Source organism: Phalacrocorax aristotelis, chromosome 16, assembly GCF_949628215.1.
Source record: "Phalacrocorax aristotelis chromosome 16, bGulAri2.1, whole genome shotgun sequence".
NCBI lineage: Eukaryota > Metazoa > Chordata > Aves > Suliformes > Phalacrocoracidae > Phalacrocorax > Phalacrocorax aristotelis.
This window is the reverse complement of record NC_134291.1, coordinates 14,543,415-14,566,760: the sequence shown is the minus strand read 5'-3', so window position 1 is coordinate 14,566,760 and position 23,346 is coordinate 14,543,415. Positions and strand designations below refer to the sequence as shown.

Sequence of the window (23,346 nt, the reverse complement as noted above, 5' to 3'; positions counted from 1 at the left end):
GGACAGAATTAGAGACTTTGCCCAGTGTACAAATGAAGACACCAGCTCTCTGCAGGACGTGAGTGTCCTGGATGAGCATCGTCACCGGTCTGGAGCAGAGTGGCTGGCTTCTAATTAAGCAGTTATAGGCAACAACTCGTATTCTGTGGGTCTCTTACCTTCATTATCCCATTCCAGTTGTCTCCCGTGGATACTCGGAAGAGAGTCAGAAAGGCCATCCCAAAGTTTCTGAAGGTGGCGTGCCGTCCCAGCCCCTCGCAGGGGTGCGTGTCGTCGCACTCTGTGGGACCAAGCACAGCCGTGAGACCCCTGCTCGCAGACTGCCCCCACCCCTTCCACCGGCGCGGGAAGACTCACCAAGGTCTCCAAACAGCTCCACTCCAAGAGCTGCAAATATGAAAAACAACAACATGAAGAGAAGACCCAGATTCCCCACCTGGAAAGAGAAAAAGAAATGGGGGGGGTGGAAAAAACACAAAAAAAGAACATTCATTGATTTTTTTGTTCCAGACCTGTTTCTTGCTGCATTCTTTAATCCAAAACTTAAATTGCTTCAAGGGAAAAATGACCTCAATGTGAGGACTGTATCTCAGACTGCTTCGGAAGGGAAATGTGATTCTCTAATGACAGCAAAGATAAAATGATTAGCATTCCTCTGCAGTAGGAAATTAGCCCTGGGCCAGAGGAGATCTGGTTTGATATGGCAGTGGGTTACCTGCGGCAGCGCTTGCATCACGGTGTCCAGCAGGGCTCTCATCCCTACAGCCATCTTCAGCAACTTCAACACTGCAGAAAACACATGCGTAATATGGTAACAGCAGCGTTAGCATGGAGGCGCGACCTCAGTCCCTCTCCCAGGAGCCACAGATTACATGAAGAGAAATGTGAAATCATGTCAAGTGTTCTCCATTAGCTGCTATAGTCCCTGGCCTTTTTACATCCCTCCTGGTTGCTTAGATACTATTAAAATCCCGTGAATGGCAGCATCGCCCATCCTGAGACCTGGAGAAAGCGTTATCGTTCTGCCTGGCTTTCCCTTTCCCCACCTTACCTGTGTTGGACCCGTCTCATTCCTCTGGTTATCACGAGCAGTTACTTTCCCAGCCCTGGGACTACTTTCCCACTTCCACAGGCTACCCACTTGCACACATGATTCACTGAGGAGCTGATTTACACAGCTCTTCCAGAAGGCTGCATTTCCAATTGGAAACCACATGTATTTTTAATTCTGAAAGGGATCCAATGCACAGGAAAAACACTTCCCCCCTCCGCCCTTGAGACAGAGCAGCATTTCATTTCTCCTCCAGTTCCTTCTTTGCTTAGACCAGGGCTGCAATCAGAGCAATTATGCCTGGGAGCACAACGCTGCCCTTCAGGAGGGCCTGGGAGTACTTTATTAGGGGCCTTAGCACTCACATTTTACGTCTTCATCATTTGGCCCTGAGGCCTCCCTGTTCTGAAAAATCAGGCCCTGAAGAAGCTGAAGGCTTCCCAACTCGGGTACGTGTCGTTACGAGTCTGAGGGGACAGATGGATGCAGAGTGACGAGGCACGCTTTGTCATCAAGCGGTGAGATGTAAAGTCCCACGGGAAATTAAATTTATTAGATGCTTGTCTTTTAAAGCCAACGTACTCGAGCTTGTGTTCTCTAATCCCTGTTAGCGACGACTTTGATTTGACTGGCATATTTTTTCCAGGTACATCTCTGGGAGTTACAGCCACAGCTATTTCTCCTTTATTTGTAAGCTCTCAGCCTTCAAGTCCTCTTAAGACAGAAACACATGGTCAGTTGGCTCAGCTTTTTGGCTCCTCGCAAGTATTTTCTCCCATTGTTCTTTTATTTGTTTACAGCCTGTTGATGCCAGAACTATGCACATCATGATGGGGATGTGCCCCAGAACCGTTTCCCAACGCTTAACTCTCTCCTGGAGGGGACCCTGCACCTCAAACACACGTCAATCCTGCTTTATTCGTCTCACCTCGAGCAATCCTGAGAACCCTCATGATTCGGATAATAGTGGGGTTAATTGGTAGCGAAGCGTTCACCTCGATCTCTTCCAAAGTGATGCCCATGATAGACAGCAGCACGATTGCCAGATCTAATTGGTTCCATCTGGAGACAACACAAAATGAAGTTTAACATCTACTAAGAAGCTGGCAAGGGGAGGTAGCTTGTTTCACATAAATTCCAGTCATTTCAATGGTTCTAGCACTCAAATGATTCTGCAGCATTTTTCTGAGGGTATTATACAAAAGCAGTTATGTTATGAAATCATTATAACTAATGCATCTCATTAGAAAATCAGCCAATTCCAGAGATACTCTTGACTGTGGAGAAACAGAAACAAAAGCTGGGCAGTTTTCTACCCAGAGGCTGCAGACCTCAGGGGAGAGGCTGCGGTGACTGTCCGGCCACTTCTAGACACGACACTCGTGGACCTCAGCGTGAGACCTGCCCTAGGAAGAACCCGGACCCTGTGTCCAGTCCTGGCAACAAAAATCACGCTGGGTGAAGGAAAGACCCCGAGGATTCGCGCCGGTTCGGAGAGAGGCGTAATCCCTGCATGGACACCCGAAATGTGGGGAAAGGGGTGGAAACACCCCCTGGCTGCTGAAGGGCTCGTGTCAAGTCCTGCCCAGTACCAGCGCTCTTAGTATTAACATTGAAGGAGGCAAAACTGGGCGGAGAGAGAGTCACCAAGGACATAAAATCTGTATTTGTGAGGTAAGAGAGTGAAAATCTAGAAAAAGAAGCAATTTCATCTGCTGCTCATCATCTGCATAAAGGGAGGTCCCTTTTCTCTTTCATTTCCGCTCGTGACCTAATTCTCTCTCGGCATAAATTTTGGCACGTCACCAGGTCCTCTTGACTCTACGGACACGCAACTGGAGTGAGAAGAGAACCAGCCGCTCGGTGTGAGACGCGCTCCTATTTTGCCCATCCCCGAGGGCCAAAGTGGTGCAATCTCACTCCTTGGCACGCACGGTCCTTTCCCCAACTCACGTCCCAAGCGCCCACCTACCCTGGTTTCAATCAGTGACACCAAAAAGCGGTCACATGTGTCAGACTGACATCACCGGGAAGAGATTGGGGTCCAGCCCACTGAATTTGGGCAGCTGTCTTCAGAAACCTGCTGCTGTCCCCCACGGTCACGATGGAGCTTTGGTTACCTGTCTTGGAAGAAGCGACGAAACCCAAAGGCGATAAGCTTGAAAACGGACTCCAGCACAAAGATAACGGTGAAGATGTAATTGCAAATCTTCAGGGCTTCATCAAGAACCTGGGATGTGGGCACAGGACCGAGGTTAGATGCTAGCTCTGCTGAGGGGCTTTGCTGTCTGCAAACCTGCCCTCCTCTTCTTTCACCAGTTCCTCGTTTCCAAACTACAGACAAAAGGCTCCAACCATGGGCCCTCTCCAGTGACAAACGTCCCAGGGAAAGGTCCCAACACTCCAGGGAGGGCACGGACTGCCTGGCCCCAGCCCAGCTGATACAATTCACAGGAGGGGCTGACACAGCTCAAACCCCGCGGCAGTAACACAGTCCCAGCCGGGATCACTGGGGTGAGTGGTGAGAGCTGCTGCGTTTGCAGGTGTCAGCAGCGCAAAACCCCTCGTGCTCTTGGCAGAAAGCTGAATTTCATCCCTCGTGCTCTTTTGTGCAGTGCTGCAAGAGCCGTGGGCTGGCCGGGACTGTGCAAGCGCTGGCCAAACGGCTTCTTGGTGACAGCCTGTCATTTACTCCTCACCTTGAGCTTTTGGCAAGGAGCAGGAGAGAGGGATGCTGTGCCAGCAGGAGCGAGCGCCTCTGGTTTTCCTCTGCCCACCCTTCCCTCTGCAGGTGTCACAGCCTGGCCATTAACTACAGGTGCCTCCTGGCTGGGACAACTCCTGCAGAGTCAGGCATTAAGCCATGTCAGAGATTATTTCATCCCAAAAGTCCTGCTCATAAAAGGACTGCGGTAGCAGCATCCTGCGTGGCCTCTTAAGTAACCTCCATCAAATCGGATGGTAATAACTGTGTCCAGAGCACTATTAGGGAACGTGGGAGATGGCAACAGAGTGCTGTCAGACCAAAAATAAGACTTGCTGATCCCCAAGCAGGAGAAATCATAGTAGAGAGAATTTCAGCCACGCGCTCTGCCTTCATACTACAGCTTAGTTTCCAGCATCCAGGGACAAAAACCACCTCACCTGCCCAAGAAGTACAAGCCCAGCCACCAAAGGAAGCCATGGCTTTGGACGAGCCTCCCTGTCATACTGCAGGGGACCTGGGCTCTGCCAGCAAACGAGCGCATTTATTTGGCAAAAGCAGATTTTGCCCAGCAGCTCTTTGCTCAAACCACCTCTACGTGCACCGCAGTCCCTCCTCTCACTGGGCAGCCGCAGCGTCTCTGGCTGGGATCTCATCCACAGGGCACCAGCCCGGGGTATCCCACCACCCACCCCTTTCAGCACCAACCCGCCAAGCAATCGTTAGACTGGATAGGAAGCTCTCTGGTATGTTTAGCCTTTTAAATATCTGCAGGATCCCAGCCATCAGTTACCCAGAGCAGAGTGATTTTGGGGCCCTGATTCAGCAGGGCTGTCAAGCGTGTACATGGCTCTAAGGATGCTGTCATCTCAGCACAGCCCGAGCTGGGAGTTATTACCCAGATGCTGCATACCAGAGGCTTAGAGACAAAATATTATCTTCCTAAAGAAAATTAAAAACAAAAGCCTGCCCAAGGTTTTTATAATACAAGAGAAAACGTAGCTGCAAAATGACTGCGGTAAGACACGTGCCCTAGAGCGATTCCCATACAGGCTCCTTAGCCAACAACCTTTTTCATCACCAGATGACTGAATCATGCAGTGAGACTTCCAGGGTATTTAAAGGTGACCTGAACAGAAAAAAGAAATTGGGCTTGTGCCCTTTCACTTTTTGGCTTCTTTATGATGCGCTGGAGGGTATTTTTCCCCTTGCTTGCATGTCTTAGTTGTTTGGGGTTTTTTACATTATGTATTCAAGTCCTCTCTAGTCTTAAAGAATAGTTCCTCCTATTGTGTGTTATATTTATTCATTCTGAAAGTGGCTAATAAAAATAAGTACAAGTTATATGGCAAAGGCAGCTATTTCCATTTCATTCTTATGCAGAAGAGACTTGACATCCCAGGATAGGCTGGTTTTATTTTCAGAATATGACAAAGACCCAGGAACTTAGCACACTAATATATTAAAATGTAGTTTAAGGCCCAGCACGGAATCCAGTACCTGTGAGAATTGGGCCCTATGGGGCACCGGGGATTTAGGAGAAACTTTGCAAAAGGAAACATCTCACAAAATCTTTTTCCTTTTTTCTCCCCCCCCCCCCCCTTTTTTTTTTTTTTTGTGTGGTGGAAATTCTAAGCCAAATAGAAGATTTCAATGACGATCTCATCTAGCAAACCAAACAAACGTGCTCCCACCCTTGTTTTCAAGGCAGGCCATTTGCACTTAAGTAGAAGGGAGAGGGGCAACAGCAACCAGGTACCAAAAGCCACGGTTTGAGCTGGAACCAGCTGAAGGATGGGTACGCCCCACGGCGCAATGGGCCAGGGGAGTGGGGGCCCCGAGCTCTAACAGCAAGACTGGCCTTAACTCTGCCCATTGGCACATCCCACCCCGGCTGAGCACGGCCCCCCCCCCCGGGCTGTTCCCCCTCTCTGCCCCGGTACCTTTGGCTGCTGGTAGTGCTCCATGGCCATGGTGATCACGTTGAGGCCGATCACGCCGGTGATGAACAAATCCAGGTAGTGGCTGGTGCACATCTGGTGGATCAGGAGGCGGAAGCGGGAGTAATCCGAATAGTAGGGCTTACACTGTGCTTCTGCAGCGGGGAGGGGGAGAGCGGAGAGGCACGTCAAGTCATTTCTCTGCGTCTTTCTGAAGTCAATGCACCCGCACTTTCCAACTCCAAAGATGATAAATTGTAGACCGACTACAGCAACATGCTGTCTTTTGGGTTTTTTTTTTTTCCTTTTTTCTTGCTGGCATGTTACCATTTTTAACAGACAGCAGGGCTCCCATCATCTTACTTCCATTAAATATCTTCCGTGGGACATGCGCTATACTCAGCCTTATGGCATCAGGGATGAGGTGAGCTGGGACTATTGTGCTGCTAGAGAATGTTTTCCCTGTAGGGAAATTTAAATCAAATTAAAACAACAATTTTTGTTTCTGCCGATCTTAAAAGTCTCCAAATTATCCAAAGCCCAATTACTGGTCAAATGTTATGGACAGATTTTACTAACAATGGCTTAAAAATACAGGCCATTGAGTTAGCGGTGGTCTCTGAAAGAGAAGTAATTCAGTCATATTATGTTCCTTGCAAAAAACTGTAGAGGGAACAAAATTCAGCACTTTGGCTGTGAGAACCCTGAAAAATGGTCCATAAAAATACCAAGGAAAACTGATCAGTCAGCCTTAGCGATTAGAAAACAATGATCCTCCATTTAGACAAGATTACCAAAGTACAGATTTCACCGTTCAACTCATTCTTGTGTTCAGCTGCCTCAGGGATGACACATGCTCTTTAGACCCCGAATGTTCATGGAGATAAACTCATTTACTCACCTAATCTCTAATGAGGAAATGCCAAGGCTGAGTATATAATTCAGTACAATTTTCAAGGAGGCATTATAATGCAGATTGAAGTGGAAAGGACTGTCTTGAATATGTCAGAGTATAATATTACTCTCATAATTAGATGATCAACTGGTTATGAAAATTATTGAGCTGTAAGAATTACATGGCTTGATATTTAGTGCTCCTGAGCAAATGTACAGTTTCATACATTATTCTGAGCAAAAAGTCGGGCAGAATGAAGCCATGAAGCACAGGTTTGGGTTGCCCTCAGGGAAAACTAATTTCAGAAGATTAAATTTTGCCTGGAAAGAGAATTCGCTTTGTCAATAGCCAGTGACATTGCAATCAAACCCATAGATTTAACGGTTCCATGTGCTCCCTACTTCACAACGGGATCCTGAAACATCAGACAAGTTTTGGTTTTTCCATAGAGACAGACCTTTCCCTTACAGCCCAGGGACCAGAGAGACAAATCACTCAGCAATTTTATTCTGTAGGGGTTTGGAACGCCCAAAATTCTGCTTCAGTGTCATCAAATGACAGGCAGTATGAATATTCGCTTTCTGATCTGCAGTGTGCTTTAGGTGATCTCCACCTGGGCGCTAAAGCACTGTATCGATGAAAAGGTCTATAAAATAAATTTTCGTGCTGAATCTATTGAGTGCTTACAAAAAAGCAGACTGGTAGCTGCTGACTCACTCGCAAGACTGTCAGATATCTCAGAATCTGCATAAATCTCCATAAAGCCAAGATATCTCGATCACAATATGCTAAATTATGAGTAGCAAATTAACTAAAATGTTTGAATACAATTAGGGTAGGAATAGGGCCTATTTTTACGAACCAACTTATCATGTCAGAAAGAAACACCATTGTAATTGGATCACTTGCTTCTTCTGCATTTATGCATAATTCACGTACAAAAAGAATAATGTCAGTGTTTCTGCCTTTTCTTGCAGTGGATTTACTTCTGAATAATTACACCGGAATTCAAATTTTTCTTAGCTTTGATGGACAGGTAATTCCAAATCCTACAGAATAGCACCGACGCCGTTAGAACAGAGAGGATTTAGAGAAAGGTTGTAAAAAAGTCTCCTGTGCAGGGCCCCTGCACCTGGATTAGCCAGCGCATGACCTTATAAGCAGGGTTGCTAATTATTCATACGTCTGCCAAGGCTCTCCCCCTTCGCATCCGCCCTCTCCCGAACGCCAAACCTCCTTTTCACCTTTCCCAGCACATGCCCCCAGGTTTCCACAGGCAAACGTCTCCGGGTGCTGCTGTTGCAGATGCGCTCGCAGCCTTCGGAAATTACCATTAGCAAATGTTTCATCCTTCCCCGTTAACTTTGTTAGGAGGGGATTTGTCAACCCTGTTCATGAATCATGCCACCGCTCGCCTCACCGGCTGCCGCATGCCGGCCATGCAGGTTAGTGCAATACCGGTGTTACCGAGAGATGAGCCACACGCAAGCTGGCATGCCGTCCGAGGACTATAGATAAAGAGCTACTGTGTGTAGGTGGGCAGGGAGCTTTCTGAACAGATCAACCGTTTTCTTGCTATTGAATAAATACCGTTGATTTAACCCGACCTGTGTAGTTCTGCAGAGAAGCTGGGCGCTGCTCGTGTATGATCACCTGAGTGCAAAGCCCCTGCCCCCTATCACACAGTATCATTTCTAATTATTGCAGTAAAGATCTAAACAATACCAACATCTTGGGAAATACAGACATCTGTTAAAGTCCAGGTGGTGAACTTCACAACTAACACAACACCACATTACTGTACTGTTACAATACACTGTGTCAAGAACAACAAGAGCTTTGGGTTAGTCTCGGTTATTACTGGAAAGGTTAACTTGGCTTCCCGGCACACATGGCGTTAAAGAAAAGAGGAGGACAGCAAATGAACAAAAGAAGAATTGGCAGAATGAGAATGTGAGAAAATGGGGAAATACAGCAAAAGCCCACTACAAGACATCAGGCTGGTAAACAGGGTATAAATCAAGCTGCTTCACCGTGGCTGGAGGCCAGGAGTCGGGGAGAGGGAGAAGTGGCTCAAATTTAGATATCGTTACACTGGAGAAAATCAGCTCAGACAGAGAAGCCTGAGCAATCTCCTCCTAACCCAGGTAGGAAGGCGATTTTGCAGCTGTTTGAGAGCTGGCTTGGGAGAGGCCCGCCCGCCCCTTCACCTGGGTGGTGGTGGTCTAAGGGGACCATGAGGGCAAGGGGGGTGGGTGCCCGGCCTGGGGGGGGCTCTCAGTTTTAATTTGTTATTTTTACGGGCTCTCAGCTCCAGTTGTTTCCCAAGCAGACATTCCATACTCCTCTTGGCATCGTCCCACATGATTATAACTGATCCCCTTGACAAGGGCTGGGAAGCAGAGCACGTAGCCCCAGCCTGTGTCCTGGGGTGGCCACGCTCATCGCTGTCCTCTCCTGCCCCTTTGGAAAGGCAACGACCGCTGCCGTCGCAGGACGACCGTTTCCCCCTCCTAAGCCTGCTCCAACTTCTCCCTTCGGCTTCGGCGATCGCAGCCCGGGTTTGGGGCATTAAGCCCTGCGCCCCTGTTCATCTGACAGCTCTAGGCCGTGACCTGTGAAATGGCCCCAGCGACCAGCAAAGCAGCGCTGGAGGCACCCCTCGTTTTGCCGGGCAGTACGACTGCCAGCTCCCAGAGCGGCCCAGGGCTCGGCCGGTCTCTGCCGGCGCCGCGGATGATGGGGCCAGAGCCTCTCTCTTCCCATTAACTGCATTTTCTTGGGGGGAATTGGGCTGGGCATGTGGCTCCGAAACGTCTCCAAACAACGGCTGCCTCCGAAGATAGCCCTGTCAAGAGAGAAATTGCCACTTTCCCCGAGGTGGCTTTCGAGCGGAGGTGTGTGGGCACGGGAAATTGGAATTCACGAGAGTGGGACAATTCCATTACCATCTCCTCCAGCCTCTTCCTTCTCCTATAATAAGGGAATTAACTACTTTGCAGGTCTGAGTATATCTGGAGGACAGCGGCAAACCAGTAAGCAACGAGCCCGTGACGCAGCTGGATTTACAAACTGTATTAAGAATATTATTAAGTTAAAAAGTAGTTTGCACTGAAGGAACGTTTTTTATTTAAACACAGCATATTTCTTGGCTTTTATTGTACTGAATGGATTTATTAAAAAAAAAAAAAGGCAAAATGGAAAATGGTAAATTATTTCCACTGAGAAGATTCCAGTTGTGATAGAATGTAGACTCAAAAAAAAAAAAGGAAAAAAAAAAACAACTATAATATCTCAGTAAGCACCAGGCAGCCGCACACACACACAATACTTCATCTTATCTTCACAGAAGGAGAAAAGCAGCCCTCTGTAAGTGCAGAGATGTGTGGAAGCTTTGGGGTCACAACTCCAGATTTCTCATTGAACCACGGGAGGTTTGTCTACAGCGCCCCGGACCGATTCCCTGATATCCCCAACAGGCAGGTTCAGAAATAAAACCTTCCTATTCCCTTATGCCCGTGCCTGAAAAGCAGCATGGCACATTCACTACTACTGGATCCAAAGAAAAGACAACAAAAGGAAACACAAAGCACAGACCTGACAATCGCGCACATTTTAAAAGCAAACTCTAAGAGTCTTTCTGAGCCTGAGCGGGAAAACGGAGGAGTTTGGAATGAGTTCAATGCCTTGAAAGTAAAATAAGACAGTCTTGATGTAGCTCTGTCGGACCAGGAGAGGAGTCACAACCAAATAAAAAGAAGAAAAAATAAACAGACCCCCAGACCCAGTGACAGCACCCGCCTTGTGCTGCCCGTTTCGCAAGAGAGGACAGGAAGCCTACCGAGAAGAGCAAAAATGAAGGCAAAGAAATAAAAATACCAGGAATGTCAACAGGAAAGAGGTTCAGGATTTGTTAAAGCATGTTGTGATAACTTCCAACAAGGCCTTAGAAATATAAGGTGGGAACCTCGGTCTCCCTGAGTTATCCTCTGCAGTGAAAGACGATAGCCCTCACCTTGCGGTCTTTATTTAATCAAAACTCCCTTCGATACGTAGGCGACGGATGGAGCCCTGCTCCCGTCTCAAGCACTGGGAGCTTGTTCACAGGTGAAAGCTTTAAGGGCACAATTTTCCTAGCCTATTATTTTTCTCAAAAATTACAGCTATATTTGTGTCTATGTTGGCACCTCTTCAATTATTCAGGCTCATATTCTCATGTTATGACTTAAACAATATGCTTGCCAGATCAAAGCTTCTCCTAAAAATTAAAAGAGCAAGGGTCAGATCTGCATCCCCGAGCAGCGTCCTGGTGAGGGGGGGTGGGAAAGGGGCACGTGAACAAGCCCTGCTTCGGGTGGCCAGGTCAAACCCCCAGCAGTGTCCAGCCCAGCTGGTCCATCCCCACCAGGACCTGGAAAGGCTTTGAGCTGGCATCTTTATTTCTTTTCATTCACAAGATGCCTCGTGGATCAAGTGACTCTCAATCAATATGTAGACTTTACGAGCTGGGCGGCACAATGGCTAAGCCCCATGCCCACGCTGAGGGCTGGCGTGGGGTTGATCTCTCTGTTACAGCACTGAGGCTCTGCTCTATATTGAATCTTACCCTACTGAAAAAATACTATGCCTCCCTGAAGCACAGCGTTTGTGGAGCAACGAGCAAGGGCTGGAGAAATGATGAAATAACCTCCCTAAGCGAGACTGACTGCCTTCCAGAGACACTCCTGAAAATTATTCAGAGACTCCTAAGTCGGTGGTTGGAAAGCTAGAGTAAACAATAAAGGACCCATTTCACAGTCCAGTCTTTATTCTCTAAGAAAAAAAACAAACAAAAAACAAAAAAAAAGGAGAGAGAAAAAAATAAAAGCCATGAAAAGTCTGACAGTGTCTTAATGAAAACCAGAACAAAAAAAATACTGAGGAACGTAACATGATCAAGGGTTTGTAAGTGTCAGCCCTGAGCCAGGTCTGCAGACCTGCAGTTCAGAATGATATGCGTGTGCCATGAAGTAAGCAAACGAGCTTTGCACCACACACACGGTTTAGTGGGATGCCTCACAGCAGCGGTGGCCAGCCGTTAGTGACACAGCACTGCCATTCAAGTGGGACGAGACGTGCCGACTTCCCAGTACCTTGCACTGCACTGGCTGAGCTCTCCATTAATACATCATCCAGCATTAGATCTAAAAGAACGAAATGGCATTAATCACCCGGCAGGACACACGGCAAGACTTCCCTTCCCCTTCAGAGGTCCCTATGGCTCTCCGGCTCTCCATCACCTCTACTGGCAATGCCTCCTCGCGGGATCCTCTCCTCGTGCCTCGTGGAGGGTGGGGTCAGGTACGCGGGCTCATCGTGAAAAAAGAAGGGCTCTTGTGCTTCCCCCACGTACACAGGTGGAAGCCCAAGAGATCCCTGAGAACCCTCTCACTTGATGATGATGATGAAGGAGAAAACAATTCTGAAGGATGGACTTTGTACACATCCTGCTGGGCCAGCGCACCTTACAGCGACCACTCCCGCATCTGCCTACACCTCACCGAGCGGGGGTCTCACATGCTCCTCTGATTTTCAGATGTCCGACTGGGTAAATGCATTCGAAGGGTCTACGATCAGAAGTGACCGTGCAACCAGGTAGATGTCTACATCTGTCTATGTCTGACATCCGTAGGTTGGTTTGGGTATCTGGGGACCCTCAGGAAGCCCAGCTGAAAGGAGCCCCCATGCAGTTGCTGGCATAATCAAAGCCCTAGTCTCGGTATCATCTGCAAGGTCCCATCATGCTGAGCGAAGCTAAGCAATGACATCTGTTTCCTCCGAGGGCAAAGCCAGACACAGTCAATTAAAACCAATGTTTCACTGAACACGAATTGGGAAAACTGTTCTGAAGTGATTTGGAGGGCTTCATACTTTGCTCTTGAAAGGTTTTTATGGGGATTGAATACTCAGCAATATTTGATCCTCAGTAAAATAGCTGTTTATTGCCTCTTTAATTAGGCATTTCATAGGACTGAATGAATAACTACATCTCCAAGGATGGTTTGTGATTCCTTCCCACTGGGAAATTGCCCAGACTTACGTCTTTTCTTCCTCCAGTTCCTCTAGCATTACAAATAAGGTCATTAATAATAACTAAACATCTATTTTTCTTCTGCAGAAATATCTGCTTTCCAAAACTGCAACTTTAAATAGGGATCTTTCTATCCAGCCTTTAAAAACATTTTCTAACTCATCAGCCTGAAACTGTGTTTGGGAACTTGGACTGACCGAAAGAGCTTTCTAGGCATTTCCTTGATGTGAAAAACAACAAAAAAAATTCTTTCCATCTGTATCCCACTTAACTGAGAGCAGTCTAACGTGTCCTCCACCGCTCTTGAGGGAAGCCTCCATCTTTCCACTGACCATCGAGGAAGCCAGGCTCTTGGCATAAACCAAAGTTTGATGTCCAGAGGCTGGTGTGATACATCCTATTGGTTACAAAACCTGTGAAGCTCATGGGACTTAAAGATGTGACCAAAGGAGAGCGCTGGGTAAGTGCTGAACAGAGAGAGGCTGAGACACCGTTGTGGTATGTGGTTGCACGATTAAGCCTGTCACGGCTATTAAACACCTCTTAGACTATTAAAAAAAATAAATCAGACTTAATATTACCAGCTTTCGGAACAAGCGCCCGATCAGACAGCCTCTTAAACAGTACTGAAGTCTGTCAAAGATAGAGAAGAGAAGTGAAAGGGGACACGGAGAGAGCAGCAGGCAGACGGACCAGGGAGGGAAAGCACAAGGCCATGGACACAAAGGGCAACGAAGAAAGTTCGGTCAGAAGAGAGGGCATGCGAGAAGAAGAGTACCTCCGACCTGTGGCCTCTGGCTGAATTGTGTCTTATTTATTCAACCAAATTAAAAGAAAAAAAAAAACCTACAAGACAAACGTCAGGTTGGAGACTTTTGACAGAGCGGAGGTCTAGCCTCCTTTCACCTGTAAAGCCTTCTCTAGGCAGGGCTGCGAGCTTGCACGTCGAGTTGGGAGTTTGGCTCAATTTGCATCAGCGCTACTTTGCCTAGTGAGTTACTCTCCTCGTCTGCTTTTTTTTTTTCTAATCTGTATTTCTCAAGCAAATGCATTGATATGTTTCTCTAAGGAGTTTTTAAGCATTACTAGAATGAGATGGCTCCATTATTTTATTACACTCTTGAATAGCAGTGGTGCTACTGTGCCGATAAATAAACCTGCTTGATAAATGGGACAGGTAACATCACTGTGGCATTACAAGGCTGTAATAAACCAAATAGTGAATCCAGTTATCAGCAACAGTGCTCATGACTCAGAAGATTTATGGTGCCATCCGGCACTGCTGATCTTTGCAGTTATCACTATTTGTGTAACACTGAGCTCTGCTATCCAAGAAGCTCCAGGTCTGATTATTAATATGTTTTAATTTAAGTAACCTCCAATGAAAAACTCATTGCAAATCATGCAGCCATTAAAAAGGCTTCCGTGGCTCCTTGCTCAGCCTAAAACGACACTATTTCCTTCATGCAAATTTTATAGCTGGACATGCTTTTGGGAGAAGAATGATCACCAGACGCGAGGGAGGGAGGGAGGAGGGAGGGAAGGGAGGAGGGGATCATGTGGAAGGTCAAGCAGGACTCAGAAAGATGTGGAAAGACTACCGACCAGCCATCTGTTTCTCCTTACTCCTTCTCTTTTTCTCCAGCCGGCGAAGCCTCTTCTCCTCCCGCCTCTTGGCTTCTTCCTCCTCCTGGTGCTGCCGACACTTGTGGAAATTCTCCACCACCACCCCCACGAACATGTTGAGGACGAAGAAGGCCACGATCAGCAGGAAGGAGATGAAGTAGAGGAGCATCCACGGGTTGTAGTTCATGACTGGCTGCAAAGTGGAGGAAGGCAAATATCAACTGAACCTCAAAAAAAAAAAACCCCAAAAACCGGGGTGGGGGGGAAGAAGGGGAGCAAATTGGTACAGCTGCCCCATCCACAAACCCACAGGTGCCCCTCTGAGGCAGCTTGGTGTGCTTTGCTCTTCCTGAGAATTAGAGCCCTCTGAGACACTCTAACTGAATGCTCCCAAACTGCAAAGCACGTTGAGGACAGACGAGTCACCTTGTTCTGCCAACAGCAGGACAGTTGCATCCTTTGCAGCTATTGTAAGTCCCTCACTGAAAACCTGTACCTACACAGAGCACTTCTGTTCTCCTGAGATGTCCAAATTGCTTGAAAAGTCAAACCATTCTTCAATAGGAGAAGTTCTCCTAACGCTAGTTACACCAGTTGTGTCGCAAAATCTGTAGGGAAAATGCTAGGTCCAGGTCCAGACATTTCAACTTGAGTCCTTGTTACGCCCCAGGACTTGGGTTAAACGGCTCCCTCGATCCCAACCCCATAACCCCACCTGACTGTGGAAACTAAGAGTATTTTGCAAAACAAGAGCCAAAACGTGTGACCTTTGACAACTCATTTCTTACAGTTCTGCTAGAGCACGTACCTGCTGGTCAACTCCCACAGCATCTAAGCCATCGTACATGATGTCCACCCACCCATCCTTGGAGGCCAGAACAAAGAGAGACATCAGGGCCTAGAAATACATGGGAAAAAAGTTAGACAGAATTGCACTAAAGCTCTTTTACCTATAACATTTTACTCCTCTTTGCCCTTTCCTGTCTGGGGATTATCATTACCTGTCTGATAACGGGACACTTTGATGCCCAAGGTTTCTCCTGACAGCAAAAACTTATCAATGACAGCGCCCGGTTCAGCAATGAGCGCTCATTTGGAAACCACAAAGCCGAAGACAAAAGCAGCTTCATTTCCACCCTCCAGGTCTCTACTGCTCCCGACTAATTAGTCCTTACCATGCTGCTAAAATAAGGCTGTGTTGCAGAGATGGTTGAAAGTGTCCGGCTCTATTAGACAAGCCCTTCTGCAAGATATATTTGGTTTGTTATGTAGCAGTGAAGCAATTAAGTACTCCACGAAGCCACATGTGCTTGTTCTGTTCCGAAAAGAAGTGTATGCCTGCTTGGAAACACTACCTTTGGGATTTACAGAGACAGAACGCTGTGTATGTGAACTGAATATTTACTGCTACTGGTAGTGCCCTGTAAAAAAATCCCATGGGATAATAATGCACAGGTTTTAAGGCAAGGAAGTAAAGGAGCAAAGAAGCAGATTACCATTCTATTAATACCTGGCCGAGATTATCAAAATTATACTTGTGCCGGACCCATTTGTAGCTTGCTTCTGTACAGTCCGATTTATTTGTGATGTTTCGGGTGTCCTCCCCCTGGCAGACAAAAAACTTGCCTTTGAAAAGCTGCAAAAGACGCAAAGAGAGGAAAGGTAAGGGTTCGGTCCACGGGATTTCTCTGCAGCTGATGGGCATTTCTCCTGGGGTATTCTGCACAGCCCACACCAGCCAGAGTAGTTAAGGGAAACGGCCTCATTCGTGCTGGTTATTAAGTGCGAGCAGCCTGTACAATATGCACCTAATGAGCAAGTGCATGATTTCACACCATTTAGGACACCCACCTCGTGCATTAGGTTGCCTGGTTCAGTGATCTGAGACTGGCCTAAAGGCCTTTCCTTCTGGGACGCCAGCTCAAGCGTAGCCCTGGCTAATAGCCCAGACCAGCTAATGGCTTCTTGCCACACGTGGAATGACTCCCGTGACTCCAGGCCAGTCAATGATGCTGGTTTCAAGAGTCACCGACAAATTAAATGTAACGGGGGCCCTCTGTCAGCAGAGAAAAGGTGGCACTGAAGAGGCACAGCGATGGACTAAGCTCTGTTCTCGCAGGTCACAAGGAGATGCGGCGGAGAGGAGCCAAGCTGCTGCGAGTGACGTTGGGCTCTCGCTGAATCAAGATTGCTGTCAGTCCAGCTCCGGTCTCTGACCCTCAATGCTGTTCTCCAGCTGTCATCAGGCTCCGCAGCCTGTGCAGGGGTCTCTGAAATTATTCCTTATGTGCAGAGCTTAAGAAGTCAAGCCCGACTGGTGCTGGGTACCTGATCCCAAGTTTATTTCGTTGGTGTAAGCCAGGAGAGACACAACTCCTGAGGACTCAGCTCCCGATTTACACCTGCATGAGGAACATGAGCCTCCATGCGTTTAATTCTAGACCTGGTGCCTCCTGCACACAGAACAGAGAATGGCAGGGGATGATTACTGCTTCAGACAGGGTGATTGATTCTAGCAGGATGGATGGTATCAAAGCCTGGGAGACATCCAACAAATCTGGTTTTATTTGCTGACAGAAGCTATTGACATCACTGTTTTGGGGGGAAACGGCAGCCTGCTCTCCAGGCTCCTTAAAACACCACCTGGGTATACAGAGAAAAGATGCTGACGGGTTTTGATCTGTTGTTCTAGACAAGCATCGGTAGAAATAATAGTGAACGCGATAAACCCACACATTGCTCCATGGGTTTCCTTCAGAAATCAACAGCAGCAGGATGTTCTCTAGGCATGCAAAATTAATCACCACTCAACGCAGTCATAAAACTTCTGGATGCGAGAAGAGAAGTATTCCCTGATCTTTCCATGGAGAAACACTATCCGTGGGTAAGGCGGACTGGGGAGATATAGCCTTCACAGAGAAAAGCTTTAATTAAGCAGGAAGGTAAACAACTGCTTTTAATATATTGTCTATAAATACAACTTCTGCAGGAGCTGGACTGCAATGCCACTCAGACGGGAGCAGTAACACAGCTACTAATGGGGCTTGGAAATACAAAGCCCCATTTGCAAAAACGCTGATCCCTGCCACTGCTTCAGATTTTAGGACTTCCAAAAGTGAAAGACCCAGTGATTCCTACTGTACTTATTTTATCAATCTATTTCTTGTGTCTTTTTAATGACTATTCATGTGCAGACAAGCTCTAAAATAAGAACAGTCCCGCTAAGAGGAGACACTGTTAGAAACCCGGACATCTGGATTTTAATAGCGTGAAAAGCTTGATCCCCAGTTTATATCTACATGGGAAAAGCAACCGTAACTTTGAGAGATCATCTTTTTATAGAAAATAGCTATGGCCCTCATCTCACACCTAATTAGCCATAAATATTAACTGAGAATTTTGCATCCTGAATACAGGATCAGCCTTGCTTGTATCTACCACTTAAGCACATCAATAGTCATGACAATTTAACGTCAGACTGCAAGTCACCGGGGAAAGCAAGCACAATTAGCAGGGAGGAAATTCAAAGAGCATGCTGCAAGTTTTGTTGTTTGACATAAATTTTCCCGTGTCTGAGTTTTATATTGTTTTACGGGATATGCTTAGTTTTATGAATCTGTTTAGTATAATGGATGGATGTTGTTGTACTGTAATGCTAAGCCAATCTAGCTGCTGAGATGATTATGGATGGCATGATTTTCTTCTCTGTTTATTTTCAATGCTGCATTTATTATTTAAACAGTATATTAGTATAAAATATTACATAAGACACCTTTCCAAAACAAAGCCAAACAGAGCTGCTTTCTAAAGCTGACCTGTGACAGGTCGGATAAACTTCAGAAAGAAATAAGTGTTATGTCAGAATATTTATATGAAACAATCTCTTCTCAGGTAATGAGAAACCAATTGTATCGGAAACTCTGCCACTTTTCCCCCAGGTTCCTGCACTCCTGGGACTGAGGATATTGCCAGCAGGACTGGCAGGAAGCAGACTCAGAAATCTCTATTTCTGCAAGCTTTCAGTTATACAAACTGCCAGAATATGGACGAATCTCCAGGTCAAGGTCTCTCTGGAGTTTACAAACCAACAGTTTCTGCTTTGAGAGTTTCTATTTCCCCACTGGCTTATACCTAGAAGAAAGGTGGAGGCAGATGTCCCCATGTTATCTCCTGAACAGAACAGGAATGGGATTTAACAGTTTCCCTGAGCAGAGTTTTTCTGGTGGTACATGTCATGCCTCAGGCCCGACCCTTCCCTGGTGTGGCCGGGGGAAGAAAGCAGAGAAACAGCTTGGTTCACGTGCTGCTGCAGGCAGAGCAGAAGTCCTTGTGGTGGGGAAAGGACGAAGAAAGCCCATTCCGTCCTTTGAGGGGGTCGTCACGCTGGCTTTTGTATCACTGCATAAAATAGGGAAGCTTCAAGGAAGTTCAACACATCAAGTGACACATAGCCAAGACTGGGCAGTCAGGAATAAACGTGTCTGAGAGCACTAGAAAGACGGTGCTGTGCTGCTGGGGAAGCAACCGAGCGCCACATAAGCCCTTGGGTCTGAGTCATGTCAGGCTGTTAACCGTGGCAAAGTTACGGATTCAAAACCAACACACGTTTCCAGAGCTGGGGAGAAAACCTTGATGGAACCAGAGGGAGGCAAAACCAGCCCCGCTAACTGACCCTAACCGTTGCTCTTTCAGCTGCGGGTAGGGATGCGTGTAGCTGGGCCACTGTTGTTAGGTTGTAATTGTTAATGAGTTTTTAATGGCTGACCAATAATGGGAAATCGGCTTCCTCCTCGCTAGGAGCGCTCCTCAAGGAGGCCAAACTGGTTTGGTTCCAGAAAGGCTTAGAGTGTGCCCGTCAATACAGATACCCAGACGTGGGACAATCTGGGGCCTGTTACGGTTCTGGGTTAGGTGCTGAGGCTTACAGGGGACTCACCTGAACTCCCAGGATCCCAAAGATTATGAAAAAGGCACAGCAGATGACCACAATGTTCCCAATGGGCTTCAGGGATGACATGAGAGTCTCCACCACCAGCTTCAGTCCTTGGGCTCGACTAATGACTCTGTGGGGGCAAGTAAGCACAAAAGCTATGTTAGCCCTGTTCTTGCCCAGTTCCGCCTCCTATGAAGATAAAAGATGTGGAGAAAACAACATTAGGAAATTTTTTAGGGTGGCAAATAACTCAAAAATCATGATGGAAGAAGCAGTTCTGGAAGATTGACCTGTGAGATTATGGAGCTGTTTGAGGGAAACGGTCTCTGCCTTGACATGCAGCTTTGCATAAAAGAAGAGGAGACAGGCCAGAAAAGTCACTGGAGAAGGACCTAGGAAAGGAAGATATACAAGCTATCCCCATATTTTTCAGGCCTGGAATGATTGTTTTAATCTAACCCACGACCTATTCTTGATCAGCATCTTCTAGTTACCATTCACTATAATATATTCAAGCCGTGGTATTTTCCTTTTCCTGTCATTTGGTCCAAAGAGCTCTCCAGGTTTCCAGCCTTGATCACACCCTTCCAGGATCCGGTCTCTTGGTCTGGGCCATCCACACACACACCTTTATGCCTGTAGCCTGTCCAGGACTGCAAAGAGAGGGCCTCCCAGTGTCCATTCCTGTGTAGTTTTAGGCAAGGCTCTTGATTTCCCCGTCCCAGTCTGTGAAATGGAGCAGCCACTCTTACACAGCTCCCTGCAGATCTGTAGTGATCATAGAATCACAGAATGGTTTGGGTTGGAAGGTACCTTTGAAGGTCATCTAGTCCAACCCCCCTGCAGTGAGCAGGGACATCTTCAACTCGATCAGGTTGCTCAGAGCCCCGTCCAACATGACTTTGAATATTTCCAGGGATGGGGCATCGATCACCTCTCTGGGCAACCTGGGCCAGGGTTTCACCACCCTCATCATAAATAAAAAATCTCTACGTGTCCTTATAGTGCTGCTGTGTACGGGGGCCTGAGCTACCCCTCAGTACTATCAGTCTCCACGTTATACCCACTGTACAACCAAAGTGGTATCATCCAGATAAGACTTCACCAACAGGACCAGAGGTATCTAACCTTATTCCTGTAGCTCCTCTCCAGCTGGTACTGCGTAGAATTTCATAACAGAGGATTAGATCATACAGGAAGGTTGGGGAAGAATAACGTGGGCATCATGAGTGAAGCAGGTAAAAAAAGAAAAAGGAGAAGCTCTGCTATACCCTCAAGGACAACACTACAATGAAAGGACAAGGCTTGTGTGATTTAGAGAAGCCATCTCGCCGTGCTGGGCAAGATGAATGGGGTATTTGGGCTCACAGACCTGAAGGTGGAGAGCTGGGGGACTGAGAAAGGCATCTGAAGAGGTTGCATGTCTCCCTCCTCTTGATACCAACTGGAATTAAGAATTTCACTAGTGCTGTAAATAAATTTGTATTGATGCCATAGAAACTGTGCTTTCCCAAGGCAGAAATAGCTGTCTGCTCTGTAAGTCGGCGGGAGGGAAGCTCCTGTGTGTTTCTGGGCACCGGCTGGTGACTCCTTTGAACACTTGGCACTCAAAAGCGCCACAAACTTCCCCACCTTCTTGTTTCTGCCTGGTTCTCTCTTTTGCTATGGGAGTCCTCTCACCGCCTCTCCAGTTTCACCCCAAGTCTGGCTGCACCACCTGAAGCACAGTTGGAGTTTTGTTGCCTGGAGAGGATCCAAGTTCTCCTCCTCTCTCCCCCTCCTGGGCTATGGTGCTCCCAGCAGAGGTCCCCATGGACACATCCACATGCCCGACATGCATGGCCCTAGCTGGGACCCCAGCCAAGCCTGCACCAGCCCTCTCCTGCCCCAGAACGGACAGGTTTAGCAAACTGCAGAGCTCAGCGCACAGGCAGCAGGTCTTTCAAAAACTGTTGGCTTTAAAGAGTATTCTGTAAAGCTAAAAACTATTTCCCTTTTTTCTGGTTAAATATTTACTTGATATGTCAAGGGTAACTCATCAATTATCGTTTTAAAGAAGAAACAGATGGTGGTATTTTTATCCACTCCTTTAGCAGTGAAACACAAAAGGCAGATGCTGCTATTCCTCATGCTGGGTGTCTCTTCCAGGTAGCTGCTGTGGCTCCCTATTTTGGACACCTCAGCTTTCCTGATGCTCAGATATGGGTTATTTTAGGGAATGAGCCAGGGAGTGAGATGGCTTAGGGAGCAGAAGTTTACTCAAGGCTGAGATGCCCCAGGGGATGGTGCGGACCCCATCAGCCGTGGCAGGTGGAGACTGCCTGTGTGAATTAGCCCAGGCTGAGGTCTTCGCTGGGACAGCTACGCTGTCATGTTGCACCTGCACCGGCGCTAAGCGCCGAGCTGAGGCCAGCCGGCAGAGGAGGCTGAACGGCAGGTTAGTGTGCCCAACTCAAGGAGCTGGTGACTCCAACCTAACGGGCAGTGTCCGCAGGGCAAGGACTCTTCCGCCCCCATCGGAGTGCACACCACAAGTGTTGGGCTGGATGGTCTAAGGCTGAATTGCTCTTGCGGATCCTCAGATGGCCTCAAGACCTCACCATCCCTCACCAATCACCTTCACACAGTCCTGGGTAAAATACTATGACAACTGCCAAACTATGGATGGGAAACTGAGGCACAGAAGGACCGCAAGCCGTGTTCTCAGAAGTACACAGGCACGTCATTTCCAGTGATTTCAATGGAAATTAGGTACTTTGGTGCCTTTAGGGATCCTGACTTAGCTATTCTGCCCACTGTCGCACAGGATGGAACCAAAGTCACGTCTCCTAAATAGAAGGCCTGTTGTCTAACTACTGGAGCATCCTTAAATTTGGGGGAACAAGGAAGAAATTTAGCCTCCAGAATCTAAAGTTGATAATTTCCTCCAACACTTATTAAGAAAGCCTAGTCTAGAAATAATAAAGTGACTTCCCTTGTGAGATACTATTTGGTATCCAGCAGAGAAAGAAAATAGGAGGTTACTTGTCTGACTTCACAAAGTCATGTGTGTTGAGAAAAAAAGGGCTGAGAAACTGCAGCATTTGGCTGCTTTCAGAGTTTTGATCAACTAGGGAATTCCTCAAATGAGAATGCATGAGGGTAAAAGCTGCCACCAGTTTAACTCCACACCAGTGCTGTTTCCAGCCCTACAGGGAGAAAAGATTTTGAAAAATTTTGAAAAGTAATAGTTCTTACTAATTAAAATCTTCAGACCTTGAAGCTGCCTCAAACTAAGGGCCTCATCCAACGTCAAGGCAAGTCTGTGCAAAGACTTTTGCCGCTTCCCTGAGAGTCTGATAACTCCCTAAGAAGTGCCAATAAAATCCTCAGCATTTCCAGATTATTAGTGTCAGCTCCAATACGTCAACATACAGCACCCTGCGCCTCAACAATATTGCCCAAGGTCCTGCTGATATCAGGCGTGTAAACTAAAATTATGTGACCCACCACTCCTGCAACTTATCGCTGGAGGATGCAGCTGATTTGGAGCCCTCTGGGCGTGCCAGAGCCGCAGACTCACCGAGGTCGAACTCAGGAAAATTCCAGCCTGCATTAGGCATGTGACAAGTGGGGAAATTGAAATGAGACCCTTTTCCCCGCCCCGCCCAATGTGAAGAAATGTTAATCCCTTGAGTTCCTCCTGGTTCTGCTGGTCTCAGCATTCCCAAAGCTGTTAAGACCCCTGATGTGAGACACTCCAAACCCACTGCCGGCCTCATCCCAGCTGGATCACACTTACTAACGTTAAGCCTGCTAGTCTGATCAGAGCTCTCAGAAGAAGTAGCAAGGCTTAGATAAAGCAGCAGATCAACATTAATGAAGACCTTCCTCCACAGATTACGAAAAAACTAGCAAAGGTGATAATATGATAGATAGGAGGGAGTCTATGAAATTACTATTTCATACTGCAATGGTATGAACAGTGAATAATGTATCCATCTGCTTTGGAAGTCAAAGCCCAGGCTCTGTAGAGAGTAAACCAGCACTGAAGTCCATCCACATTAATTCTGAATACATTTTCAATTTTAATTTCTCTTGTATCTTAAGCTACAACACTTGATCCCAACAACAGCAGGTTGAACGCA

General features: G+C 47.1%; 1 protein-coding gene across 10 annotated transcripts in view; it reads right to left on the bottom strand.

The window, feature by feature from the left end:
* Positions 1-23,346, bottom strand: part of CACNA1G (calcium voltage-gated channel subunit alpha1 G) — a 152,180-nt gene that overhangs the window by 21,332 nt on the left and 107,502 nt on the right. For 7 of the 10 annotated variants that reach the window (XM_075110893.1, XM_075110898.1, XM_075110895.1 and 4 more), the window contains 11 exons: positions 19,223-19,349; positions 15,797-15,922; positions 15,095-15,184; positions 14,287-14,479; positions 11,723-11,773; positions 5,699-5,850; positions 3,172-3,281; positions 1,980-2,113; positions 716-786; positions 358-436; positions 159-280 (listed from right to left, as the gene is read on the bottom strand). In XM_075110893.1, coding sequence (XP_074966994.1) covers positions 159-280; positions 358-436; positions 716-786; positions 1,980-2,113; positions 3,172-3,281; positions 5,699-5,850; positions 11,723-11,773; positions 14,287-14,479; positions 15,095-15,184; positions 15,797-15,922; positions 19,223-19,349 — 1,255 coding nt within the window. Of the gene's footprint in view, positions 1-158; positions 281-357; positions 437-715; positions 787-1,979; positions 2,114-3,171; positions 3,282-5,698; positions 5,851-11,722; positions 11,774-14,265; positions 14,480-15,094; positions 15,185-15,796; positions 15,923-19,222; positions 19,350-23,346 lie in introns of all 10 variants that reach the window. The other 3 variants (XM_075110894.1, XM_075110899.1, XM_075110902.1) reach the window with 1 other exon arrangement.